Genomic DNA, 26875 nt, shown 5'->3' with positions numbered 1-26875 from the left:
TCTTTTCTCTTTTCATACTTTATTTTTCAGGAAGGAGAAAAAAAGAACGTCATGTCTGACATATAGTAGTTTTAGTTACAAATGGAAGTAAAACACTTACTGAACAAGTTTCTATATGATTTAAACAGAAAAACCAGTAGGAAAACCAGGGGCCTCCTACTTTGGAAAATCATAATATATAATTTCAAATACCTGCATCAGTGTACAGAAATTCAGATATATACACAGCAGTGTCAACACTCTGAGTGCAGGGCCATGAGCCTACCAACATGCCTGATATACAGAAAGTGCTAAATAAATGTCCATGGGATAAATGAATGAATGAATACCATTACTTTACACAGCTGGGCAGGGCAAGTTGTCACAAAAATATGCGTATCTATTTATTAGATTAGTATTTTTTTTTTTTAGTATAACAAGCATGCACATCATACTAGAGGCTTGGCCTGTTATTATTCTGCCGGGAGCTCATGCACGCTCATTGAAATAGGATTCAGTTCACTTGGAACGTGATCTTAAGGACAAGAATACACTGGGTTTAGGCATATGGTTATAAAGAATGCTACAAAGTGTCCATCCTCTCCTTCCAGGTAACCTAGACGCTAATGCATAGTACCTTCTGCCCCTACTCTTTGTACACAGGATGTCTATCCTACTAATCACCTAAGACATTATAAGTGAAACATAAATCATAACAAAAGAAAGCTCTGCTAACTGGTTTTACTAGTTATACAACGTGGCCTTGGCTGCATGCAGTATAACTCCTCTCCACTTCTCTAAAATGTCACTTAACCTATATATAAAAAACCAACCTTCCTCAACCACAATATATATTTTACAGTGATCTTTAGGAAAAATAGTTAATAGTCATCCACTGTAGCACAGCTCACATAAATGGCACTGAAGAGTGAGCTGTTGGTCAGGAATATGGCTGAAGATTTAAAGAGTTCCAGGGTGGTTCTTGAGCAGTGGATCTTTTTCCTGGTTTCCGCGGGAGAACACAGCCTTTGCACGGTTGAGAAAAACATTCAGCCTCTTTCCTTTGACCACGATCCCAGTACTGTTTTCTATCGGTCTGTAGTCCTTGTGTTTTCTGAAAGCAATGTGTTAGACGGATTAAAAAAAGATCTCCAGCTGGAATATGTTACTTTTTACAATCTTTTACATGCCAAGTACAAAAGGGTTAATTTCATTTAACCTAATCTATGGCTTTTAAGACAGTGATGTCTTATGAAAATATATTTGTTTTCTCTTCTTCATGCAAGAAATATGCCTGCTTACTATAATTTGAGATTATCCGTTAAACATTAAGCTGACACAATTTTGTAAAGTTACTGACATCTGGTAGCATTTTCAGGATTAAAAAAAAAAAAACCACAGCAAAATTAGTTTGGTATTCATCATTCAGTGGAAGATTTTCCTCCCACACACAAAATGTTTAAAAGCAAAAAAGGGAAAATGGACCATTTGTGCAGAAATATGCTATTTATTTTTGACAATATACTATAGTGATTTAAAGTGTTAGAACCAGCAACTTACTTGTACACCAAAAGGGCGATCACAGTGACAACTATGGTCAAGCAGCCAACGGAGAACAGGACACCATTTGCGATTCTTAAAGGGGAGGCTGGGTCTTAAAAAAGAAGCAAGACCGTATTAGTGACATCTTCCACCTAGAGGATATGCTGCTTGTAATGCAATTAACTAAATGAGGAAAGGAGCTATCAGAAGATATATGGCTCCCTCTGGGCTTTCAGTAATCTTTTCCATTAAATAATACATAGTCTTTGGGTCAGCTTACCCTCCATTTAGAGAATGAGTTAGCAAGTCTGGAACACTGTGTTAAGGGCTCAGGAGAGAGATGTCACGTCCTGGAGACACGGGCTCAGGTCTCAGCTGACTCAGCAGCGCCCCCTGGTGAAGGGCTCTGTGATCCTCCTGCCCCCTCCTCTGGCCTCACCGCCCACTCCCTACCTTCCGGCTGTGCTAAAAATCCTGGGGGTTGCCCATCCTCTCCATGCTCTTTCAAATCTCATGCCCTCTGCTGGGAATGTCCTTCCCTGGCTCATCTCAAATGTCTACCCGTTCGGGACGCCTTCCAGACATTTCTGAGGGCGCCGGGTCACATCTTCCTTTGTCACTGTTCTACTTGCCGCTCTTCCTCTGCCTCCATCGTTGTGTTACAATTACTTCTTTACACATATTTCTCTCCTACTAGATTGTGAGAACCAGGAAGCAGAGATTATGTCTTCTCTGTACTACCGGAACCCAGCAAATCAATTAGTCTTATCTCTACTGCCAAAGTACAACTGGAGCTTATCTGTTTTTCCTCTGTCTCCTCCGCCACCATCGCAGTCCCAGCCACCAGCCTCTCCTCTGAGAGGACCTTTTACTGCCTACCTGGTTCCTCTTTTGCCCTCCAATGATCCTTGCTTTACTCGGCAGTCAGAACGATCTTCCACTAAGTATCAATCAGATCATGCTTCAAACCTGCCAATGGCTCTTCTTAGGCACAGAATAAGACCCTAACCCTACGGTGGCCTACAGGGAACTAAATAGGCTGCTCATTCTTGAAACTCAGGTCTCAGTTCAGAGGAGGCCCTTCACCAAATGGGTGCTGCTGGGTCAGCAGGACTTTGCCTGACCTGCCAGTCTAGACAGCCCACCGCTGTCCCCTCTCTCACGCTTGTCTCTCTCCATCCCCTGGCCTTGTTTAATTTTCTTCACAATATCATCTTATTTGTTTATTGCCTGTTTCTGCTCACAAAGGCAGAGACCTTGTTCATCTTGTTCCCCACTTGATCTAGAACTGTCTGTCTCATGCCTAGAGCTGTGCTGGGCACGGAGTAGATGCTCAATGAATATTTGTTGAAAGAATTGCAGACGCTTCATGAATGTTCACTGACTCAATGAATAAAAGTCATTTTCAGCTAAAAGTCTATGGGTTTGCCTTTGAACAATGATCTATTTCTGAAATTCTGACTTTGAAACCCAAGTCAACAAGTTATAATCCCACTGGATTTCTGAGCTTCCTTTATCTGGATTTTGGAAGTGGCTCAGGCAGCTCCTGGAGGTGACAGCGTTGAAGATCTGTGCTCAGTCAGGGCTCCAGCCTGCCTCATCCCGCCCGCCCTCCCAGCTCTCCACCCCAGGACCCAGTGCGCCCCATCCCCCAGGAAGCAGCGTACCTTAATATCGTCATGTTTTTTGTTTTAAAATCTACTCCTTGGATCTTACCAACAATAAACCCTCAAACAAACAATCATATGATGATTACTTAAGATTTGCTTTCAATGAGATTAAAGCTGCTTTTTATATGGTTAATGAATACATATATATTTAAGTACATTCTACCTTATGAGATAGGCTCCAAGTCCAAAGGAGCTATTTGTGAGTTAGTCATTAGATTGTACCAGACCATACTCACATGAAGGAGCAAAATAAGTCCTGTCATGTGTATACAATTTAATCTCTCCCTTCCATTCCACCAAGTAGCGCTTCTTCTAAGAGATAAAACAGTGTATTACAACAAAGTAGGTTGTAAGTGAAATTCAGATAGGGTCACCAGGTGGAGTCCCAATTTGGGGGATGGGGAAATTGGAAGACATCAGTAAATGAAAATTTCTCAGTGAAACTCCTTAGTCCACTTTGTTAACATTTTACCTCTCCAAGCATTAGGGGGTTAAGGGTAGCTTTTCTGGTGAACATCTGAGGACTGGGTAAGTTGGTTTGTTACTGTCTCAGCGTAACGCTTGGTAGAATGTGGGGGGGGAAAGAGAGTACATGCGCAAGTTAGAAGGGAGCCAGGAGTCTACTCAGTTTCTCATTTCTCTTCTTGGCTTCACGTCTTTACCAGGTGGATTCTAATGACAACTGGATACCAGCCTCCCCTTTGTTATGGTTTAACTGGAGAACATTGTTATTTTTTGATGTTCGGCTCTACACTTTCCCTTGAAATACAAATCTATTCAAGCAGGCAGTGATCACATCCCATTATTACTGGTCCATGATCACAGCTGACTTTGTTCATCAAAAGGCTTTTCTTTGGCCATTATTTCATTGGGTCTTTCTCTCTCATCCCTTCCCTAAGTAGATTTGCTGTTGGATTTTAAGGCCAGTTCTCAAATCCACATTAACAATAGTTCAATGAGTTTTGCACTGAAATAAAATTAAACATTGATAGTGAAGCCTTGAACAGCTTTGGTATTGAACACACACTTTATCTGCAAAGGAAATGTTAGTACGACCATAAAACAAAACTTACCTCTGCCAGGGACAGAGACGAGGGTGCTCGTGAGGGCCAGGCTCGCCTCATCACCCAGAGTGAGGTTCATACAGTATGTCCCAGACCCACTGAAGGCTCTTCTCACGGTCAGCAAGCACAGCTCGCCCACGTCCACATCCACAGGGTCGCAGACTGTGCTCTGGGTGATCCGGCAGGTGGGGTCAGAGATGACGGTACAGACCTCCGTGGGAATGCTGAGGCACAAGTGGCACCGAGGGGGAGGGAGAGGAATGCAACGTCAGCTTACAAGGTAAAATCATTACATTTCTATAAAATTGAATTCCACCTTATTCTTACTCAAACCACATGACATCAAATTGTCGCAAAGAATTTACTCTTAAACAAGCCTGGTGTGAGCTACTATTTCCTCTGTATCCTCAGGAAAGTGAGGCCCTGGGGGTGAAGGAGGAAGAAATTATGTCTCCTAAGGCAAGGGGCTGTTGGAAACTGTGAAGCCCAAGTCATTCCCACTACATTTTGGCTTCCTAAAATGCCCACAAAGATGTAGATGGCTTAGGTGGTAGGCAGAGGCATTATTAAATACCAAAGTCGGCCCTGCCTGGGTACTTGCAGAGGTATAATAACAACAGCTTTTTCTGCAGTATTTACTGTGTGCAAGGTGCTGAGTTTTAGATATATGATATGCTTTTGTCTGTTCCTCTCAATGACCTTATGGGGAAAGTAATATTCTCCCAGTGTAGCAGGTGACGATATATCTCAGGGAGGAGAAGTAATTGGTCCAGGGTCACACAAACAGTCAGAGGTGGAGCTGGGACTTGAACAAAGGATCTTTGACAACTGTCCTTGTAACCACAAGGCTATGTGGCCATGCAATAGTGTCTTAGCCACTGTTTCCCTTCTCTGGATGGAGAGACCAGGCTCTGGGGCTGGGGCTTGTGACGGCTTGGGGTGAGATGGGGACAGACTCCTGCTCACCCGGCCCTGGACCCTTGCAGCAGCATCACTCCTTGAGTCAGGTTTTTCGCTATTTTCTTTCATCCTTATTCCACTCCTCTCTCCACACTGGAGAGTTTCTTAGACATCCCTTTTTATCACATAAGGCCACATCTTTATACTGTTCCATTCTCTTGATTAATTTATACATTCGCATAAACATACATTTTAATTACGGACTTACATATTATCTGTAAATTAATTAATGAACATATTTAATTAGTTAATTGATATAGTATTTGTATATTAATTAGTTTATATTTATAATACAAATTACAAATATAGCTATAACCAAAGTCAAATTATATAATGCATCAGAAAGAGCTTTATAAATTATAAAGAGAGACAGGATTAGCAGGCATTGCTATTAATGCTAGGACACAGCCATCCCACACTGGCTTCCCGCCACTCCGGAGGAGTCTCAGGGAGCTTAAGAGCAGGGCTCTGAGCCAGACCAAGGCATGTGAACCGTGCTCTGCTGGGACCCGCCGTCTATGGGGGCAAATTCTCTAATCACCATGTGCCTCGTGGCCCCATCTGTAAAACGAGGAGACTCAGGATTGTGTAAGGATTCAATATGAGAACAGATGTAAAAAGTTGAGAACATAGTAAGCGTTCAATTGATCATTATTATTCAACTTCATCAACAGCTAAAGGTAACGAGCATTGCTCAACTCTAGCAAAACCAGTGCATGGTTGAGAGCAACTCTAAGGGTGCTCCCTTGTCCCGGCTTACTGGTGAACTAGAAATTTAAATTAACTTCGAGGAGGATGCTGGTGTCAAGGCCTTTGTTCAGGCCTGGGGTCCTCACTTGATCCGTCCCTCTGACTGAGAAGATGTACTCACGTCCCCTCACAGGTCACGACAAAATCCACCACAGAGTCATCAGGCTGCGGCACGGGCATCAGAACATCTGTCATCTTGATGATGTTAACCTCTAGAATTCCATCTAACAAAAATACCCCGTAGAAAAACACATCAAAATACAACAGAAACCAAACCAAACGGAACCACTCCCTAACAAATCAGAGGGCCGAACAAAATGGAGACAGCCTTCTCACCACACCAGAAACACCCTAGATCAGGGAAGCTACCCCATAGCTTTGGATACATGTCCATGCAGCATTTTCAAAGTCAAAGTGAACTGTCCTTCAGTCCAACTTAGACAGTTATTTCCGGAGTCTGCGTATGTGCTAGAAGACAGCATCCCTTCTGGGCAGGTGTTTCAGGAAAAGGTGACCCCTGGGGGGTGCAGCCCCCAGGCTCAGGCTTTGGCCAGCTAACCCTCCAGCAGAGGTGGCTCAGCCCCAGGGCACACAGCTTGGGTTTCAGCCCCCTCCCCAGAACCAGGGTGCACAGGTTAGGCTTCAGCCCCCGCCTGTCTTCTCTGTTGGACACCTGTGGACAGTGCCCCAAATCCACAGCTGTGTGTGGTGGCCTGTTCACTCCCCTTTCCTTCACACAAGAAGTGTGGTTTTGGGAAATCAGCTAGGGGAAGAAAGTGGATGTTGTGGGAGTTTGATACTGGCCTTTCTTCAAGGCACATTCTTCCAGATTTCTGGGACGCACAGGGTGGGGGACCCAGGCTCTGGGCAGGCTCATTAGCAGGGCCTCATGGAGGGCTTATTTCCACCTGGATGACTAAGGAGGGCCAGGGTAGGCAGGTGGGGATCTAGAAACTAGTAGAGTCTTTGCTCGTGCATGTGCAGTATCACCTCAGACAGAGAGTGAGTGCCCCTGCTCCCCACGCCCACCCCTCCAGAGTCAGCCCGGTGAGTGGGTGGCTCAGGGGGGATTCTAACATCCTTTCCCCCTGGTCTTACCTACAATTTCGATGGTGGCTTTAAAGTAACCATATCTGTTAATCCGGCAGTTTTCATCAGGAACATCTCTCAGCTGCAGCGGATTGTCACCATCAGGTACTGGAGAGTTTGAATAATGAGATTTTAGATTAGTTGCTGAGAATGTAAAAGATGTGCATAATATAACCAAAATCTAAACATCTGTCTGCCTGTTCTTTAGAAAAACATCAAGAATTCTATATATTAAATTGCTGCGGAACTTTGAACTAAATGTGTAATGATTCATATAGCTGTGAGAGCTACAAGGCATTATCATTGTTAAATTATGTAAAAAACCCACAATCCCATATTTTAAACACAGGAAGCAAATGAAAGATAGATGCCATATTAAAATGTATGATATGACAATTATAATGAAATAAAGCAGGCCATAATAGACAGAATCTTATTTCAATTTTGGAGGCAGGCATTCTGGGCTCAAATTCCAGATCCAAATTCCAGATTCCAAATTGGAGTATTTAGCTGTTTGAGACCATAGGCATATCATTTAAGTTCTCTTTGCCTCAATTTGCTCATCTGTAACATAGGAATAATGCTTACTGACCTAGTAAGGTTGAACTATGACGCTTAAATAAGATGGGTATATAAAACCCGCTTCATGCCTGCCACACAGAAAGTACTTAACAAGTATCAATTTCCTTGTCCCAATATGTACTTCTATACATCTACTTATATATGTGTGTGCTATAACATATAGGATATATAATTTAAAATATTAAGGTTGGCACATGATAGATTAAGAAGCAAGCAACACAGAGAAAGGCAGTCCTTCCCCTCTGTGGATGTCTCATAGCTCCAGAGCTTACATTCTCAAGTCTCGCAGTTACTGTGATGAGCAGAGGTGCGGGGAAGGACAAGAGTGAATACAAGATGCTTTTGAAAAATACCCCTTTGAATATGATTACAGCAAAGAATTTAATGCTCTATTAGTTATGATTTAAAGAGCTCTAATTGAGGCGTTGGTGTCCCTTTAACAAGATAAAAAGACTAGAAAGGAAATATGATATTGAAAATATAACGCCGTCTTCTCTTAAATTTCAAAAGGCATAACACTGGACCCAGTTTTGGGGCAGGGCATCAAACTTCAAAGGAGCTGCGTCTCTAACATAGTGACATGTAAGGATGAAGCCAGTTGGCAGATTTCTCCAGGGCGCCTCAGAGCCTTTAGTGGGCAAATGAATGTGCCCCATGACTCCCCTTTGCTCCGAGGGGTCTTCTCAGAGCATCTCCAGAAATGAGCACTCGATGGCACACACTTTGGGAAATGCTGCTTGGGTAAAGCCCAGAAAGGCTCTGACACCATGTTGGATTCAAATGCAGTGGTTTATCAGCAGGACTGACTGTGGCAGACCCTTGGGGGTGTCCCCTGAGTTTCACAGTCGTCCTTTGGAAGTTACAGGATAATCGTTCATTCTGTCCTGAGATTCAACTGATGTGCTCTGTAGCAATAGATCTGTTTATGCAGGGTATTAAAGATGGCTAGCTCTTCCCTGGAAAACTAGAAAGCTCTTTCTTTTGAAGTTCTTGACAGGCAGAATTTAACTGTCAAGTTAGAGCATGGAATCATGACCCTGCCATCTTTTAAAATAAAACTTCTTTTAAAAAATGACCAAATAATAAAAGTCAATGATTCTACCTTTGGTAGAATGCTCATAAAAATGCATATGGTAGAGCTGGCCCCATGGTATAGCGGTTAAGTTTGTGCGCTTGGCTTCAGTGGCCTGAGGTTCACAGGTTTGGATCCCGGGCGCAGACTTAGCACGACTCATCAAGCCGCACTGTGGCAGCATCCCACATAAAGTAGAGGAAGATTGACGCGCCTGTTAGCTCAGCGACAGTCTTCCTCACACACACACAAAATGCATATGGAATTTTGCAGACATATCTATAAAGTCAAGTCTATAGCTATATATCTATATCTATAAAGTCAAGGTAAGATTAAAGGCTAATGGAGAAAAACTAACACCTTAAAAGACAGATGGGAGAGAAGGAAAACCTCATGCTTAATTCACTATTTATGTCCCTGTTACCCAGAGAATGGTGTGAGAGCCCTTGACACTTTGGGAAAGCGAGAAAGTTCTACGTGGTATAATATACAGTATTACACTAACAGCATCAGTCTCACAAAGGCTGTTCTTTTCAGATTTGTTCACTAAATATCTGAAAAATGAACAATGGCACTGTAAGTTAAGACAAGAGAATTCTGTGGCTTAAAACTAGTGTGGACCTGCCTGCCCTGTGATGGAACCATCTCCCCACGTCACCTCTTCAACTCCGCTTCTGTCTCACTCCTGTGGTTGAATTTGGTTTCTATTTAATGGCTGTGCTTTACTTTGAAACCACTTCCCAAAACAGAGAGAACATAATTTTTGGTCAGATAATAATGCAATGCTCAGTAATCCGAGCCTGTTAATGTGGTCTGCATAGCCAAAAACGCTCTCTTGTCTACAGGACAAAGACCCCACACCATCGCGCTCTTTGACGTCGTGGGCTGACTCCCATCCTCACTGTGGGTCCCGTTACTTATTCCCACCCCTCCCTTCCCCAACTGTCACAGCTGCTTTATGACATTTTGGGGCTGATCATGGTTGATCTAACACTTTTAGATAAACCCAATAGCTTCCTTTCATTATATAAGTTAGCTACTCATAAGGGTTGCTATCTTAAATCTTATGGTTTAATCTATGGAAAATAACAGAAATTTAAAATACTGATTCATTGACTTAAAAATATTTTTCACACATGCTATGATATAAATAGGTTTTAAGAAAAACAAGCTAGGTTAATAAAAATTCAATTCAAAATAGACTAGCATTAAATAATCTAACATTAAGCCCTTTACTATTCAGGAATTTCTAGGCAGTTCTAGATATTATAGGCATCTATAATTTATTTTGCATTTTATACCTGGTCCCCTTATTTGTAAAGCAGATAAAGAAATTGATTCTCCTACAGAAATAACAGAATGAAGCCATATGTTTGGAGTTGTTCAGAGAAGTTATATTTGTAATTGGAATTAGGATTAACCTAATCATCCAAAATAAGAGTATAGTTAAATAAATTATAGTTTAGACATACTATGAAACACTACATAGTCATTGAGTAAAGTGAATTAGACTTACATGGATTGACAAGGAAAAGATGTCTATGATGTTTGTTAAGTGAAAAAAAGCAAGTTGTATAACAATATATATAACATGAGGGCCAGCCTGGTGGCGTAGTGCTTAAGTTGACATGCTCTGCTTCAGATGCCTGGGGTCATAGGTTCAGATCCTGGGCATAGACCTACATACTGCTCATCAAGCCATGTTGTGGCAGCATCCCACATACGAAAAGTGGAGGAAGATTGGCACAGATTTAACTCAGGGACAATCTTCCTCAAGCAAAAAGAGGATGATTGGCAAGAGATGTTAGCTCAGGGCCAATCTTCCTCACCAAAAAAAAAAAAGGGAGAGAGACAGACAACCAAATATAGCATGAGCCCATTTACATAAAAATCAAAATCAAATCTATGTATATTTATAGAATATGTTTTTTGTTTGTTTGTTTTTGGTGAAGAAAATTGTGAGCTAACATCTGTGCCAATCTTCCTCTATTTTGTATATGGGATGCCACCATAGCATGGCTTGATGAGCAGTGTGTAGGTCTGAACCCATGAACCCTGGGCTGCTGAAGCAGAGCACACGAACTTAACCCCTACACTACTAGGCCAGCTCCATTGAATATGTTTTTAAATGCATAGAAAAAGATTTGGAAAGAAACATTCTCAACTATTAACAGGCTTTAACTCTTGGGAGAGAATGTGAACAGGGATTTTTGCTTTTATTCTAGTATTCCATATTGTTTGAATTTTTACTGAGGAACATCATTAATTTTGTAATTTATAACATTTCAAAAAAGAATGAATCAAAATCAGTAATAACTTATAGTGTCTTGATTTAGATATGCTTGACTTAAGAAGATCTCATTTTATTAATAACACACTATTATAACAGTTTATTATTTCCAACGAATAGGTTTTGGTAAAAACAATCATTGCGACAAGTCCAGACATCATGATCTGAGTGTTCCCTCTGGACTTGGCGATGGCGCCCTCTTGTGACTAGTGAGAGAATGTCAGCCTTTTGCCTTCCCCTGCGTCCTGGGATGCTAAGATGTACTAATGGCCCAGTGGGGTATGGTGGGGAATCAGACCGAAGCTACCGCTTCCCAAAGCAGACTCTTAAAAACTTCTTGAATGTCCTCATATACTATCAGTAGAGGGTGGAATTTAATTAATTATGCCTTATATCCAGAAAAATTTTAATGTCTGGAGTCTTTCCAGCTTGCTAGACGAAAACTACTCTCAAGGTGCATTCATTCCTTCTTGGGCCATTTGGAAACTGCTTTCAAGTATGACTGTGTTTTTATGGGACACTAGGTAGACGTGGGCAGGGTAGGGAGGAGAATGGAAGTGGGGAGAAATGTGGGAGGGGGAGGAAGGAAAGTGGAAATGGTCTGAATGTTTATAAGGAGCCATAGCTAGATAAAACGAGAGATGAATAGAAATGTGACAGGCCAGAAGGGGGAAAGCATCTGTACACGTAACGAGGGCCGGTGCAAATTAGGAAGTCAAAGAGCTGTAAAGTAGTCCCCTCTTATCAGCAGGGGATATGTTCTAAGAACCCCAGTGGATGCCTGAAACCACAGATAGTACCAAGCCCTATACATACTATTTTTTCCTATACATACATCCCTTTGATAAAGTTTAATTTATAAATTAGGCACAGTAATAAATTAACAATAACACTAATAAACTAGAACAATGAAAACAATATACTTTAATAAAAGTTACTGTAGATCTTAGCAACCTCGGCATATGATTTTTTTTTCTTTATTAAGTCAAGAACTTTCACCTTTTCACTTAAAGGAGGCACTTTACAGCTCCTCTGTGGCATTTCCAGATCGCCAGCATCACTACTCTTGTGCTTTGGGCCATTATTAAGTAAAATAAGAGTTACTTGAACACAAGCACTATGATTCCTTAACAGCCGATCCGATAACCCAGACAGCTAAGAGACTGACGGGCGGATACCCCGTTTTGGTAAAAACAATAATAGTGCGGGTTCGCTGGACAAAGGGATGATTCACGGCGAGTGCAGGCAAAGCAGGATGGCGAGAGATTTCATCATGCTACTCAGAATGGGGGCAATTTAAAACTAATACATTGTTTATTTACGGAATTTTCCATTTAATATTTTCAGACTACAGTTGACTATGGGTAACTGAAACTTCAGAAAGTGAAAGCGCAGACAAGGGAGGACTACTATATACAAGTCACCAAATTCTACTGCAAAGTGACTTTAAATATACTATCCTTTCTTCCATATTCTAATAGCTTAAAATGGTGATAAAATGGCCAAAAAAAAAAAAAATCAACAGATACAGAATGAAATCATGGCAGAGTCTAAACACAATCTTTTGAACTAGGGATCCAATAATGTAACCTACGTGAATATTTTTTAGCTGTTAAGGAACCCCCCTCAAAGGTAACCTGGAAAACACTTACGTAAAGCAGGGGTGGGTGTTAGAGGTCGGGGTGAGGGCGTAGGACAGGGTCCGGGCACTGCTGCTTGCACAGTGAGGTTAAGGCTGAAGGTTCCATTGAGCACGTACGTGTGATTCAAAGTGGAATTGTTGGAAACAAACAGACCAGTGTTATCGCCGAAGTTCCATTTGTAGTTAATGGAAGACTCAATGAGGAAATGGCTGGGATCATGAATCAGGACATTGAACACAATGGGGAGGTCCCTGAGGAAGGTTTCATCAGATGAATTTCGATCATTCTTCTGGGACATAGTCACAAATATGGGAATCCGATCTAAAAGATATATCCAAAAAAAAGAAAGAACTCATGATTGCTTGATTTTAAGTGGATGACTTCAATAGTTATTTTAGGTTAAAAAGTTAAAGTTAGGGATAATTCAGCATCATTTTCTCTTTTCCTATGCAAGCTTTCAAGAATTTCCCCAACTTATTCTGGAAAACATATATGGAATACAACATAATTAAATATATAAGCTTGGTAGGGAGCCCAAATGAATCGTAACCTAAACCACAACACTTAGCTCTAACTCTTTCTTAACCCGCTGACACCCCCAGGACTAAGTGCCTCCCCCTCAGGTAATTTAGAGTTCACACTACTCACCTGTTACCACATACACATCTTTCACTTTTGCGATGGGACAATATGCCCGTCCGTGTCTTCTATAGACAGTTACTTCCATGAGTTGAGGGCCAAGTGGCACATTGGTTGTGTTTATAGAAACTCTCACTGAACACCGTCCCAACCTCTGGAAATATTGACCTTTGAGAGGATGGAAATTTTTAGTTATTGGCTACATTACTTGATCATTATAGGAATGTATTGTTTCTTAAAGACTAGTGACTGCCATTTAGAGATTGCTCTGGGAGGGGACAAATGGGATTGGAATGTGGTCCTGGCTGCTTCAGAAAGGAAGAGGTGCTCACTTTTATGTAAAATCTTATAAAACAAACCCACAGTTATATAAATGTAATTGTATATAGTTGGTTAAAATGAAAAGAGCTGTTTGGTGGGATAATACAGTTAGTCCTCAGTTTGCAAAGAAATACTTTTTATAAGTAAGTGATCTGGCACTTGAAATACATGTGTCTCCCACAGAAAATACATTTAACATAATGGTGAGGTGTCCAAGAGAGTTAAAATAACTTACTGAAAAATCTACCTTATTTTTGTAATAATATTACTATTTGAGCTATATTATTATTTTTGTTTTGGTGAGGAAGATTCACCCTGAGCTAACATCTGTTGCCAATCTTCCTTTCTTTTTTTTTTGCTTGAGTAAGGTTAGCTCTGAGCCAACATCTGTGCCCATCTTCCTCTACTTTGTATGCAGGATGCCTCCACAGCATGGCTGATGAGCAGAATGGGTCTGTGCCCAGGATCCAAACCCGCAAACCTGAGCTGTGGAAGCGGAGCACACAGAACTTTAACCACTCGGGTACAGGGCCAGCCCCATCAGCTATATTATCAAGCAGCTATTTTTTTAGGAGGCTAGAATCCTCCTTCTAACAGTATCTGTATTAAAAAAAATGGAGTAAGTGAATGAAAAGAAATAGGGTGGGTATAAATAGGAAAGGAGCGGTTCTGTAAACACATTTGTAGAACACTTGTGAGTCATTCTTTTTCTTTCTCCAACCCTAACCTAAATCTAACTGCCACTGGCTTGCTAGTGAAAGCAATTCCTCTCCTTCAGGGGTCAAGGGTTTTTCTGACCCTATTGAGCCACCAGCACAGGTGCATCATTGGAACAACAGGTATTGTGAGATGGATGCTTGTGAGATGGGGACGTCTAAAGAGCATGTTCATCACATGGTCCAAGGTGTCAGGAAAACACACTAGTCTTCTGAGGGATATGTAATTTGGAGTCCCCCTTTACCTTGAAATGCAGAGGCAGTTCTGTTGGAGGTTGTAGGGGGAAGAGGTGCCTCTCAGGGTGTTAGTTCTATGAGGGGAAAATGTGAGTTCTGGCACTGAGAGACAGACCACACAGGCAACGCTTAGTTGAGGGAGAATATACCAGGTAACTGAGACCTCAGCAGAAGATGGAAACTCAAAATAGTCATTAAAAAACTAGCAATTTCTGGGCTTAAATTTGATTTTAAATAAAGACATCTTAACTAGTTAAGTGAATGCATGTTAACTAGACTTAAAAAGAGTGTGGAGTGTCAGTGAGCGTAAGAGACTCCAGGCGAACAGTCAGGCCAAAGAAATCATGACATTTGGTGAGAGGACTGACAGGGCTGTGAAGGCACTGAGAAAAGTCAGCTTTAAATCAACTGATTTAAATTGATGGGCGTAATATTTGATAAATATTTTGTACTTTGTTCAACTGGAATGTATTATTAATATGTTGTTTTGATTTGTAAATCAGTTAATTGAAGCAAAAGAAGCTTTCTCTAATTGATGAAGAAAGACAAAATATTTAGAAATTTGGAGGCTGCATGATTGGCAGCAGTTTCCAAATACTCGGAGCCAGGTGGCACCTGGTGACATTTTTAACTAAGAATTTAGCAGCTTTGCTAATAAAAACTGAAATTTGCTCCTCCCAAAAGTAATCACCTCACAAATAATAAAGCAAAGTGGATACCATTCATGGTTAAAAGAAAAAAAAAAAAGAGGGTAGGCTATGTCAAAGAAGAAGGACGCTTAAATTATGTTATTTCTACACAATGGAATATTATGCAGTCATTAAAATAACGTATGTAAAGAATTTTAATGATATAGTGAAATGCTCATGATATTAAGCAAGAATGTGTATACCTTACAATCTTAATAAAAGAATACTAGTAGAGAAAACACCATCATGTTAACAGTGGTAATTTCTGGTGTTAATTATGGATGACTTTTCTGCATTTTCCAAATTTCCTACAAAGAGCATAAGTTTAATTCTTAAAAATTCTTTTGAAAACATAAAAAATTAAATAAATCAACAAATGCCCATCCATGTACCATTCAAATAAATATTAGTATTTTTCATATTACTATTTTAGACAGAAAAACATTGAGTAGTGTGTTTTAAAAAAGAAAGCTGAATCTGTTTTTTTTCCTCTCTCCTTTTCATTCTTTGGTGACCTGGAGATTTGGCAAGGCTAACTGAGATTTTGTTTTTATCCCTCACCTTCCACCCCAGCTAAGGAAAGTTAATAGAGTAAACTGTTGTTAAACCCACAGTCTGTTACAATTCTCAATTATAGAATAAGAGAAAAAAGTTAAAATTATAAGGGGAAAAGATGCAGCTAAGGGGTTTGTAGAAGTCCAACCAAGTGTGTGAAAGACGTAGACGAAATTCCGTTTCTTCCATCCAGGGGGGCGAGGGAAAGGCTTTCCATCAGGGAAAACGTTGTGATGACCTTGGCTGCTGTCATTTCCCCAGTCATCATCCTCTGTCCATGCTGTCCAGTTGTAAACAAAAGGGTCAGGAGATGGGCCAGTATCTAAACAGAGAGAGAGAAGCTATGCTTGTCATCTGGGCTCAGAATGTCCAATGCTCATCATTGGATTAAACACTTGTTCATATTTTTCATAACCAGTTTAAACACAGTTGGACAACTAAAACCCTAATACTCAGAATCCAATGGCACATTTATGACCTGTGTATTTTTAAGCAGATATGTCATATTTCAACAAAAGTTTTTTTTTTTGAGGAAGATTAGCCCTGAGCTAACACCTTCTGCCAATCCTCTTTTTTCTAAGGAAGGCTGGCCCTGAGTTAACATCCATGCCCATCTTCCTCTACTTTACATGTGGGACGCCTGCCACAGCATGGCTTGACAAGCAGTGTGTAGGTCCACACCCGGGATCCGAACTGGCAAACCCCGGGTCACCGTAGCAGAACGTGCAAACTTAACCACTGTGCCACCAGGTCGGCCCCTCAACAAAAGTTTTATATAAAGCAATTATTCAGGAAAGTTCAATCTAAAGATATCACTTAATATAATTATCCTCGTATTGGGTCTCCAAATCACAACTGTATTCAAACCAAACTGAAGGATGCTTTATTTTTTATCTTGATACACTCTCTCTGCCTGTAGCTCTTGTTCCTGACTCATCTGACATCATGGCTCTCCACTCCCAAAGATGTTAGCACACAATTTAAGAATAAGGGCAGTCCCCTACATAACCACACCACGATCACCACCCCTACCACAGTCGCATCAAGGTTCGCATACTACATTGACTATTTAATCTCTTCAAATGACAAAGGAAGGAAGGAAGGGAGGGAGAGATAGAGGAAGAAAGATGCGAATATGGCAAAACGTTAAAATTGTTGAATCTAGGTAGAGGCTCTTTGGGTGCTCAGTGTACCCTGCTTTCTACTTTCCTTTATGTGTGAAAATTTTCATTTTAAACAAGTCATGATTAATATCTTTCACCTAGTCAGTCCCCTCACCTTGGTTTTTTATGTCACTGACATTTTTGAAGAATCTTTTTATTTGTCAATCTATTACAGTCATTATTATTTTTATTCTTAAATTGTCCCAAATACGGCCAGTGGGAGCCCCTTCGAGCTGGCTTCTGAGTCCTTGTGACATGTCTACATTAGTCTTTGAGTATTTCTTTACTTTCTGGCACAAGAAGATGTCCCAGGACCATCTGGTACTCTCGCTGCCCTGGACCTGGAATTAGTGATTTCTCCAAAGATCCCTAGTTCCCTTTAATGGTGATAGATATTTTATAAAATTTGCATAAGTCACAAGGACTCTTTCATATAAAAATGCTCAGAGGGCTAGACTGTTTTTTGAAACATTCATAAGAATCAGCTTTTTTAGAAAAGAAGAAAGAGAAAAAATGCTACAGAATATTAAACATGACACACAAAATATGAAACTCTTTCTATACAGAATCTAATGTTTGCTTCATAGGAAGACGATAAATTAACAAAGAATGAAAACATCCACTGTTTAATAGAAGTTCTAAATCATAAAATCAGATCATAAATGCATTTAATAGCCTTGTCACTGATGGAAGAATCTGAGTAATTATCTCAGAGCTTTTGAGAACGTATAGTTCTAACAAGATAATTTCCCTTGATGTGTTTGTGTTCATTTGTGCCCTTTAGGGTATACAAAGAGCTTATCTGATTTAACAAAGCAAAGCAGAAGCAAAATATACACATTTTAGCATTTGTGCTAGCCACACAGCATTTGCTGAAGAAATACTTGTGAGCAGGAATTAATCTCGTCAGCAAACCTCAGTCAAACCGGCTATTTTTTAAGTAGCCAAAAGAATTCCAACTAATAAAACAAAAATCTGAGGATCAACAAGATATTCTCTGTCTAACCAACTGGACACCAGGAAAAAGCTGAACGTGACAATGTAGCTTTTGAAGAGGGTTCCAAGCAGTGGGGAGCCACCAGTTTGCTGAAGTGGGTTTGGCTAATGTTGATGTTGATGAAGGGACCGTGTGGAACCACACACTCACCCTGCCCGTCAGCCAACTTGAGGAGGGGGGTGGTAAGGAATGATAGCAGCATTTACACAAGTACCTGTGAGCATTAAGGTTTATGAGAACGACTGTATGCAGTAGTCAGGAGAACTAGTTGTCTTCCTGTGACGTGAATAACATTCCTTACCATTTCTGCAGTTAGTCTCATAGACTATGTTGCCATTGGCGTCTTCCTTTTGGCATCTGGGGAATACCAGGCTCACCACAAACGTCATAGTTGAGCCCACCAGTGCTGGTGAATCACTGGTCAGAACTGCCTGCACACGGCCTCCTAGGGCATAAAAAAGTAGAACTCAACGATCAAGCACTTTTTTTTTCCTTTCACTGATAAATAAACAAAGTAAAGTCAACTCTACTAATAAGGACCAGAGGATCTTTACGCCTCTTTATGACACGTTAATTTATTTTCTGAATTCCTAACTTTAGCTTTCAGGGTTCAACATTCTAGAATATGAATAAAAAAAGAAATCAGACCAGTTAAAGAATTCTCTATACACATAAAGAACACTTACTTAAAATAATTAAAAGGTTTGCTCAATTGGATTGAGGAGACAAGTATTAAAGATTTGTATTTTTTAATCTCCAAACCAATGATGGAAAGACTCATTCTTTCATGTGAATGGAAAGATATTCACTTTTTGACCACACTTTTTTTTTTTTTTGGTGAGGGAGATCAGCCTTGATCTAAGATCTGTTGCCAATCTTCCTCTTTTTGCTTGAAGAAGATTGTCGCTAACATCTGTGCCAATCTTCCTCCACTTTTTGTATGGGATGCCGCCACAGCATGGCTTGATGAGTGGTGTATAGATCCACATCTGGGATCCAAACCTGCGAACCCTGGGCTGCCAAAGTGGAGTACATGAACTTAACCACTATGCCACTGGGCTGGCCCCCTGACCACAATTCTGTGGTCAGAAACCACACTTTTGAGATAGTGAAAAACTGCTCTGAAGTCATAGACCTGAACGTGACCATTTCCACACTAGTTAAATAGGTTTGAGGCTAAATTTCCTGGCACTCCAGAATCTTCTAAGAGCTACCACCTTGTTAATTTCCAAGGAGATTAGACAATTTGTGTGTGTGTGAGGCTTAGAAGCTATGATGCTGAGACAAAGGAAGGACTGCCAGATCTAGGTACTTCCCACTTGGTAACTAGAGTATTGTCTCTCATGGATGCAATGTGAGCCATGTGATCTCAAAGTCTACAATCTATGAGATTAGTTTAGATAGGAAATTACAGTTGCTTGGGTTGAATCTTTTGCTTTACCTTTCCAGGAGTTTTTCCACCGTGGGTCTCCCCTCTTCCACACTGGATAGAGTTTTTCATTCCAGTCATTTTCATCTGAAGACCAGCCATTTAATTGGTTGTGCTCCCTCATATAACCAGAAGGTCTCTCATTGCTCAGCACATCATGAAATCCTGTATTAATATTTGAAAAACAAATTATTTCATCTACTCCATTCCTCATTTACTACTTATCTAACAATGGTTAAAGCAACTTATTTGGTAAGGTTGGAAAGCACGTACATAATATTTCCAATATGTCAAGCAAAGAAAGGGTACTTAAAAAAATGTCTACTGGAAATATCTTGAATACAAGCATTCAGATCTTATCTCTTTGTGTACTTTAAATGAATCAAGGAAAATTTATGAAAGTATTTCTTAGCCATCATTTGGTTTCTCAAAACATATCTTCTGAATATTCGGATTTGATACAATATCATTAGGAAAACACTGATGCCAATGATCTTTAGATCAATTTTTGCATCTTTTCCCATTCTGAACTGTTCACCTGGCTAAAGAAATGCCAGGCTCAGGAATGCCTCCAGGAATCCAAGAGATGCCTATCAGTACTGGAGAGCTCACTGTTGAACAATCTAATTTTTTTTCTTTTTTTTGGTTCAGCATATGATCTGTCTTGGTGAATCTTCCATGTGCACTTGAGTAGAATACATTTGTTGGGTTGAGTGTTTTTTTTCATTTCATTTAGGTCAAGCAGGTTGATAGTGCTTTTGGAGACTTCTATGTTCTTATTGATCGCCTGTCTACTTATTTCAGTTACTGCGAGAGGAATGTTAAAATCTTCAACTATAATTATGGATTAGCCAACTTCTTCTTTCGGTGGTCAGATTTTGCTTTATGTATTTTTTTTTTTTTAAACATTGGCACCTGAGCTAACAACTGTTGCCAATCTTTTTTTTTTTTCTGCTTTATCTCCCCAAATCCCCCCTGGTACATAGTTGTACATCTTAGTTGCAGGTCCTTCTAGTTGTGGCATGTGGGATGCCGCCTCAACATGGCCTGATGAGCGGTACCATGTCTGTGCCCAGGATCCGAACCAGCGGAACCCTGGGCCGCTGCAGTGGAGCGGGCAAACTTAACCACTGGGCCACCGGGCCGGCCCCCTGCTTTATGTGTTTTGAAGCTCTGTTTAGAATTGTTAAGTCTTCTTGATGAATTGATCCTTTTCTCACAAGGAATTGATCCTCTTTATTTTTGGTGATAGTCCTTGTTCTGAAGAACACTTTGATGTTAATGCTTAGTGTTTAACTGGTACATCTATTCCATCCTTCTACGTTCAACCTATGTGCATTTTTATATTTGAAGTGGGTCTTATTTTATTTTCATCTAGTCTGATAATCTCTACCTTTTATTTGGAGTGTTTAGATAATTTACATTTAACATAATTATCGATAGTGTGGGATTTAAGTTGATCATCTTGTTTTCTTTTTGTCCCATCTGTTCTTTATTCCTTTTTCTTTTCTTGTATTTTTTGGGATTAGTTTTGGATTTCATTTTATCTCCACTATTGGCTTTTTAGCTGTACCTCTTTGTTTTGTTCAGTTTTGAGTGGTTGCTCCATGATATTCTAATTCTTTTAAAATTTTTTCAGATCTTGAGTTGATGTCTTTTTGCCTCGCATGATGACTCTGGTGGCCACATTGTCTCTTTGAGGATGGTAGCAGACTGGTTGGCTGCCTACCCAGCAGCTGTTTCCTGCCTGCTCTCCTCCTCCTTTGTTCCCCCCTTGTTGCAGAGCTTCTACTATAACAGTTCAAAATCACAGAGGCTCACTTTCCTAGTTTTCTTTATAGTTTGGGCAGCAGCAGATGATTAGATCCTGGCCAATGGGAGCTGAGAGGATGTCTGCTGGGGGCTTCTGGGAAAAGCTTTCTTCTCATAAAAAGAAACATGTGTGAACAAACTCCATTTTTTTCCTCCTCAGAATTTATTTTGGAGATGGTAGTGTACTGATACAATGTCTAGAGCTGTGACAGTCATATTCAACCATGAGAGCACAAATCTGAGGAAGCCAGCCAACACATCAAGGGTGTCAGGATGGAAGGTTAGAAAGAGTCCTTAATGACATTGCTGAGCTGTTGCTCTAGCCCTGCGCACCTCTGGATGGATTGAGTGAGATAATAACAGTCTTACTCAACCTATTTGAATATTCTATTACTCACAGCCAAAATCTCGATTGTCTATAACTCTCAGCCAGCCCCTAATCATACACTATCGTAAACTGTTCTCTCATCAATTCACATGGTCTTGTGTCTTGGCCTGGACATGGAGTCTTCTTTTAAATCCTGGAAGAGGACCTCCATGAGGTGTAGTATTTGGTAGCTGCTCAGAGAAACCATATTGAATGGATGCCACTAACCTCTGTCTTCTATTTCTCCAAGCTGGGTGGAGGGAGCAGCATATTATTCCTCTCTTATCAGGGACGCAAATGGCATAGAAAGCATTGAACTAGGAACCTGGTTTCTAGTCTTTGGCTCTGCTACTAAACAGGCTGTTGGACCTCAGGCCATGTGATTTCTCTGGGCCTCAAACCAGACAAAAACCAAATGTCTTGTGATTCTGTGAGATTGTTCTTATTTAGAAACAGATACTAAGAGAGGGCAGGAAACGCATGTTTATCAATAAATGTTTATAACTGAAAGTTCACTCAAATTGAGTCATAGAATGGTAGAATGTTCAATTTGGAAACAACTAAGATTAGTTAGTTCAAATTCCTTCATTTATAGATGAAGAAATTCAGGCCTAGAGAAGAGAGACGATTCACTCAGAGTCATTTTGAATCGAGTGGAAATGAAGATTCACACCTTTTGATTCCTAGGACCAGTTTTTTCCACTGTTCCAAAGAGTCTTCCTCTTCCTCAGATCCTGAGTGAAAGTCAGTGTTTCCGGAAATATAATAAAAACACAGGTTTCTCCTCTGATTTTAAATGTTAGAAGTCCAGGAAAAATACAAACTTAAAAGGAGAGTGACAATGAATAGACACACAGGTCCAAGGAACAGACTAGAGAACCCAGCAGTAGACTCACGCACATATCCTACTGATGTTTGACAAAGACGCAAAAACAATCCAATGGAGGAAAGACAGCCTTTGCAACAAATGGTGCTGTAAAAAAGTAAAAAGCATAGGAGAAATCTTCAGGCTCTAGGTAGGCAAGAATTCTTAGACTTGACACTAAAAACATGATCTATAATAGGAAAAATTGATAAATTTGACTCCATTAAAATTAACTTTTGCTCTGTGAAACACCATGTGAAGAGGTTGAAAAGGCAAATTACAGACTGGGAGAAAATTTGCAAACTGCATTCCCAACAAAAGAATAACATCTAGAATATATAAAGAATTTTCAAAACTCAATATTAAAAGAAAATCCAATTAAAAAATGAGTAAAAGACCTAAACAGACATTTCACTGAAGAAGATACACAGATGGCAAATAAGCACATGAAAAGATGTTCACTATCATTAGCCAATAGGGAAATGACATTAAAACCACAGTAAGATACCACTATACACCTATCAGAATGACTAAAATAAAAAACAGTAAATAAAAATAAAAAATAGTAAAACATCAGATGTAGGTGCAGATGTGGAGAAACTGGGTCACTCATACACTGCTGGTGGGAATGCAGAACGCTACAGCCACTCTGGAAAACAGTTTTTCAATTTCTTATAAAACTAAACATGCAATTATCATGCAATCAAGCAGTTGTACTCTTGGGCATTTGTCCCGGAGAAATGGAAACTTATGTTCACATAGAAACCTGTACCTCAATGTTCACAGCAGCTTTATTCATAATCGCCTAAACTGGAACTACCCAGATATCTTTCAGTGGGTGAACGGTTAAACAAACCGGTAGTACATCAGTACAACGGAATACCACTCACTGATAAAAAAGAACAAACTATTGATACAGGCAACAGCTTCAATAATTTGTGTTGAGCAAAAAAAGCCAATCCCCAAAGATTACATACTGTATGATTCCATTTATGTAACATTCTTGAAGTGACAAAATCATAAAAATGGAGAACAGATTAGTGATTGCCAGGGGCTGGGGGTGGGTGGAAAGGAAACTGGGTTTGGCTTAAGGGCATAAGGGATCCTTGTGGTGAGGGGGCTGTTCCGTATTTTGACTGTATCAAGTGAATATCCTGGTTGTGATATTGCACAATAGTTTTGCAAGATGTTACCATTGGGAGGAACTGATAAAGGGTACAGGGAATATCTTTGTATTATTTCTTACGGCTGCACGTGAATCTACAATTACCCTGAAATGAAAAACTGAATTAAAAAAATAGAACAAGCCCAACAGTAAGCAGACCTTAAGACAAAAAAGAGCTGTGTGTGTGGAGGGAGATACACATAAAGGTAAATGGAGTCACACCCAGGACGGCTGTGGCTTTTCCCTCTACACTTTGAAGCCGCCGCTCTGTTCACCAGCAGCTAGGGGCCGGCTGGGCCGACTGTTAAGTATTTTGTCAACGCCTTCTCCTTCCTACTTTTTACCAGGGCCATGACTGGAAAGGAGCGAGGAATCCCTTGGGGTTTCACACACTGCTGAATCCTACCCATCCTTATTTTTTCCGGGCAGAATATTTAGTCCAGGGCAAGATAAACCCAGGAACGCCCGGGCTTGGTTACATTGCCTAACAGGTTGGGACGCCCGTCACACTGACGGCCGAGATCCAACCTCAGGAGCAAAGAGGTGCTGGTGGAATGCAGGCTAGAATTAGGCGCGGGGGCCTCCCACCGACCTCCATCTCCCGGGACTGCGGACTCTAGGGGCGTCTGTCCAGGTTGGTACACTCGGGTGAGACAATTGCCACCATGTACATCTCCCACTCCAAGCACCCTTTGTTAAGTGACCTCACAAGAACCCTATTGCTCAGTTTTGCAAATAAGAAAACTAAAGCTCAATGGAGCTAAGTCACTTGTGGCCCCGCCCCACGGCGGGCAGGCATGTCTGTCCAGCCCCAGAAGAGCTGGGGTCGGCTTGGAAGCCTTCTTCTTCCTCTTACCCGCCGTGTGGCCTAGGGCGAGTTTCCTACCCTCTCAGTGGCTGGTTTCCTTGGCTGGGAAACGAGCCCATCACAGTGCCAGCCTCCCCGGACTGTTCCGGGGCCGCGGCTGCCTTCTGAGGCGCGGGCCCGCCGCAGTCCCTGCGTCTGGACTCCTTTGTCCTAGACGCGGGGCTTTCGCTGCCCGCCCCCCCCCCCCCCCCCCCCCCCGACTCGCCCCGATCCCCGCCACGGGAGGTGGAGGGGCGGAGAGTCCCGGGGGTTGCGGGGCGCGGCCCAGCTTCCGGCCCCAGCGGCTCCCAGCAGAACTGGCCGCTTCCCTCCCCTACCCCTATTGCCACCCCCTCCTTGTTCTCCCACCTCACCCCTTGCTCCACCAACTGGGCTCCCAGGGCCCCTAGCGCCCCCACCTCACACCGCGCTCCCGCCTGGGTCTCTGCGGCCCCCGGGAATCCCGCCGGCTCCTTTCTCTTCCTCTCTCCACCCAGCAGCTGGCGGGTGATCGTACTCTGCAAGGAGAACCTAATTGTAGGACTTTTCTCTCCTGCAAGGAGGGAAAGTGAAATGAGGGTGTGCACAGGGGCCCCAGGCCGTGTGTCCAGGATCCTTCTCTCTGTGAACTGGGCCGAGCAGGAGAAAAGCAAGACCTGGGCTTTCAGCGTCCTCACCTTGAATGGGGGAGGCCCATCTGCTCCACAAAGGCGGTTGCGGGGATTACCTGAGTGATGTAAGCGAAGCGGCCTGCACAGAGACTACACATGGTGAGCGTGAGGTGGATGCTGGTCCCTTCTCAGCGCCTACCTCCCCATATGGAGTTATCCTGCAGAATCAGGACCCCTGGACTTTTCATCCAGTGAACATAATTACTCTATTGGAGTGAGGTGGGGTGGACTTTCTGGGTGATGTATAATTCACTTCTTTCTCCCACTCCACACTAACTCTGACTGGAGTATGGGGGCCATCATAGTCACCCATCCCCCGGGCGGACAAGTGGGCTGTACAGGAGGAATTCAGTGGTTCCTAACCCTGATTTCACATTCTAATCACAACAGCAGCTTTTTAAACAAGGATGCTCCCATCCCACCTCCAAAGATTCTGATTTCATCTATCTGGGCATCAGCGTTGTTAAAAAGTCCCCAACCTCTAATGTGTAACTAGAATGGAGACCCAGAGGTTGAGCTCTTCTTCCAGTAACCTCACTATAGCTGCAGCAAGCTCCTGCAGGGCTGTGAAGAAATACCAGCAGGATTGGCAACAGTTTCTGGGTTGGGATTTTTACAGAGCTTGTCTCCAGATTTTGGGCCCCATTTCATCTGAGGTCTCCACCTCATGGGATAAAAACCAGGCAAAGTTCAGTGGGTAGCACTGCTTTGTTCTCAGACTGTTCCCTTCACAGCCTCATGCTCCCACTGTCTGGCAAGAGAGGAGGTGGTGATTTCGATGGAAAAAAACCTCCATAAGAGAGGAGCTGCACAGTTATTATTTTCCAAGAGCCTGAAGCATTTTGCTGTAGTTTCAACATTCCCAACCATTTCCAGAAGAAATAAGTGAGCACGAAATAGTCCTGAGACGCTTCATGAAGTCCAACTTCTGGCTCAGACGTTACCTCAGACAGCCCATCACTTCAACCAATAGCCAGAGAATGGCTGAGAATTACAGAAATTGAGAATTACTCACGTTTGGCAGCATCAAGGGGCAATCTTGCAGCCAGAAGCAGAAATCCCAGGAAACAGTAGACACATTCCATGCTGAATTCTCACAGACCCAGGGTATCAAGGTTTAACTTTTAACTCCTCTGGCTCCATCCGCTGAGATCAACCGTGCTCTTCTGGCCTCTGCTGCGCCCCGCTCCTTATTTTAATGAAAGACTGGGCCTCGGGGCAGATCATGTGATGGTATTAAGCAGCGTTGCCTGATCTGCTCTCGAGTTCAACCTCTTAGAACTCATGTGCTTCTGACTCACTAGCTGTTAGCATCTATTTATTCACTTTTCAGATGCACGCCATTTCAATATTGTCATTCCACATTTCTAGTTAAGGGGAGATCCTTTCCTATGGATCCTATTTTTTGCATGTGTGCGTGAGAAAGATTTGGCCCTGAGCTAACATCTGTTGCCAATCTTCCTCTTTTTGCTTGAGGGAGATTGTCGCTGAGCTAACATCTGTGCCAATCTTCCTCTCTTTTATGTGGAATGCCTACGGAGTGTAGCTTGACGACTGGTGCTAGGTCTGCGCCTGGGCTCCGAACCTGCCAACCCTGGGCCGCTAAAGCAGAGTGCACGAACTTAACCACTACGCCACCAGGCTGGCCATCCTATGGACCCTATTTTAATGTCTTTCACCAAATAAATTTTCAGTCTCAGTGATTATCAACTTCCTGCAGTTCCTGTACTGATTCACTCACCCAGCTTATGTTGAGATGTC

The 26875-nt window shown here is 41.7% G+C and overlaps 1 protein-coding gene across 2 annotated transcripts; it reads right to left on the bottom strand.

The window, feature by feature from the left end:
• Positions 1-26640, bottom strand: GPNMB (glycoprotein nmb). Of its 2 annotated transcripts, XM_044765900.2 has the most exons (12): positions 26130-26282; positions 22240-22539; positions 19400-19552; positions 18260-18403; positions 15947-16120; positions 13290-13448; positions 12651-12962; positions 7064-7162; positions 6087-6189; positions 4265-4479; positions 1540-1633; positions 1-1093 (listed from the first exon to the last, which is right to left on the bottom strand). In XM_044765900.2, the coding sequence occupies exons 3-12, from the start codon at positions 19509-19511 to the stop codon at positions 940-942; spliced, it is 1566 nt and encodes a 521-aa protein (XP_044621835.1). In that variant the 5' UTR covers positions 19512-19552; positions 22240-22539; positions 26130-26282; the 3' UTR covers positions 1-939. The 2 variants fall into 2 exon arrangements, with proteins under 2 accessions (XP_044621835.1, XP_014686115.1); XM_014830629.3 differs by lacking the exon at positions 22240-22539 and having other exon boundaries at positions 26130-26640.
• Between the last annotated feature and the right edge of the window lie 235 nt (positions 26641-26875).

This window comes from Equus asinus, chromosome 1, assembly GCF_041296235.1.
Source record: "Equus asinus isolate D_3611 breed Donkey chromosome 1, EquAss-T2T_v2, whole genome shotgun sequence".
NCBI classification, from domain to species: Eukaryota; Metazoa; Chordata; class Mammalia; order Perissodactyla; family Equidae; genus Equus; species Equus asinus.
The sequence above is the reverse complement of the archived record's forward strand: the minus strand, read 5'-3'. Positions and strand labels throughout refer to the sequence as shown.

What these genes read in the sequence shown, in the direction of transcription:
- GPNMB (XM_014830629.3), bottom strand. Translation starts at nt 26,199, where the DNA reads ATGGAATGTGTCTACTGTTTCCTGGGATTTCTGCTTCTGGCTGCAAGA. An exon ending in AGATGTGTATGTGGTAACAG is followed by an intron (nt 12,963 to 13,289) that starts GTGAGTAGTGTG and finishes TATATCTTTTAG; the next exon opens with ATCGGATTCCCATATTTGTG. An exon ending in ATCGCCCTTTTGGTGTACAA is followed by an intron (nt 1,094 to 1,539) that starts GTAAGTTGCTGG and finishes CATTGCTTTCAG; the next exon opens with AAAACACAAGGACTACAGAC.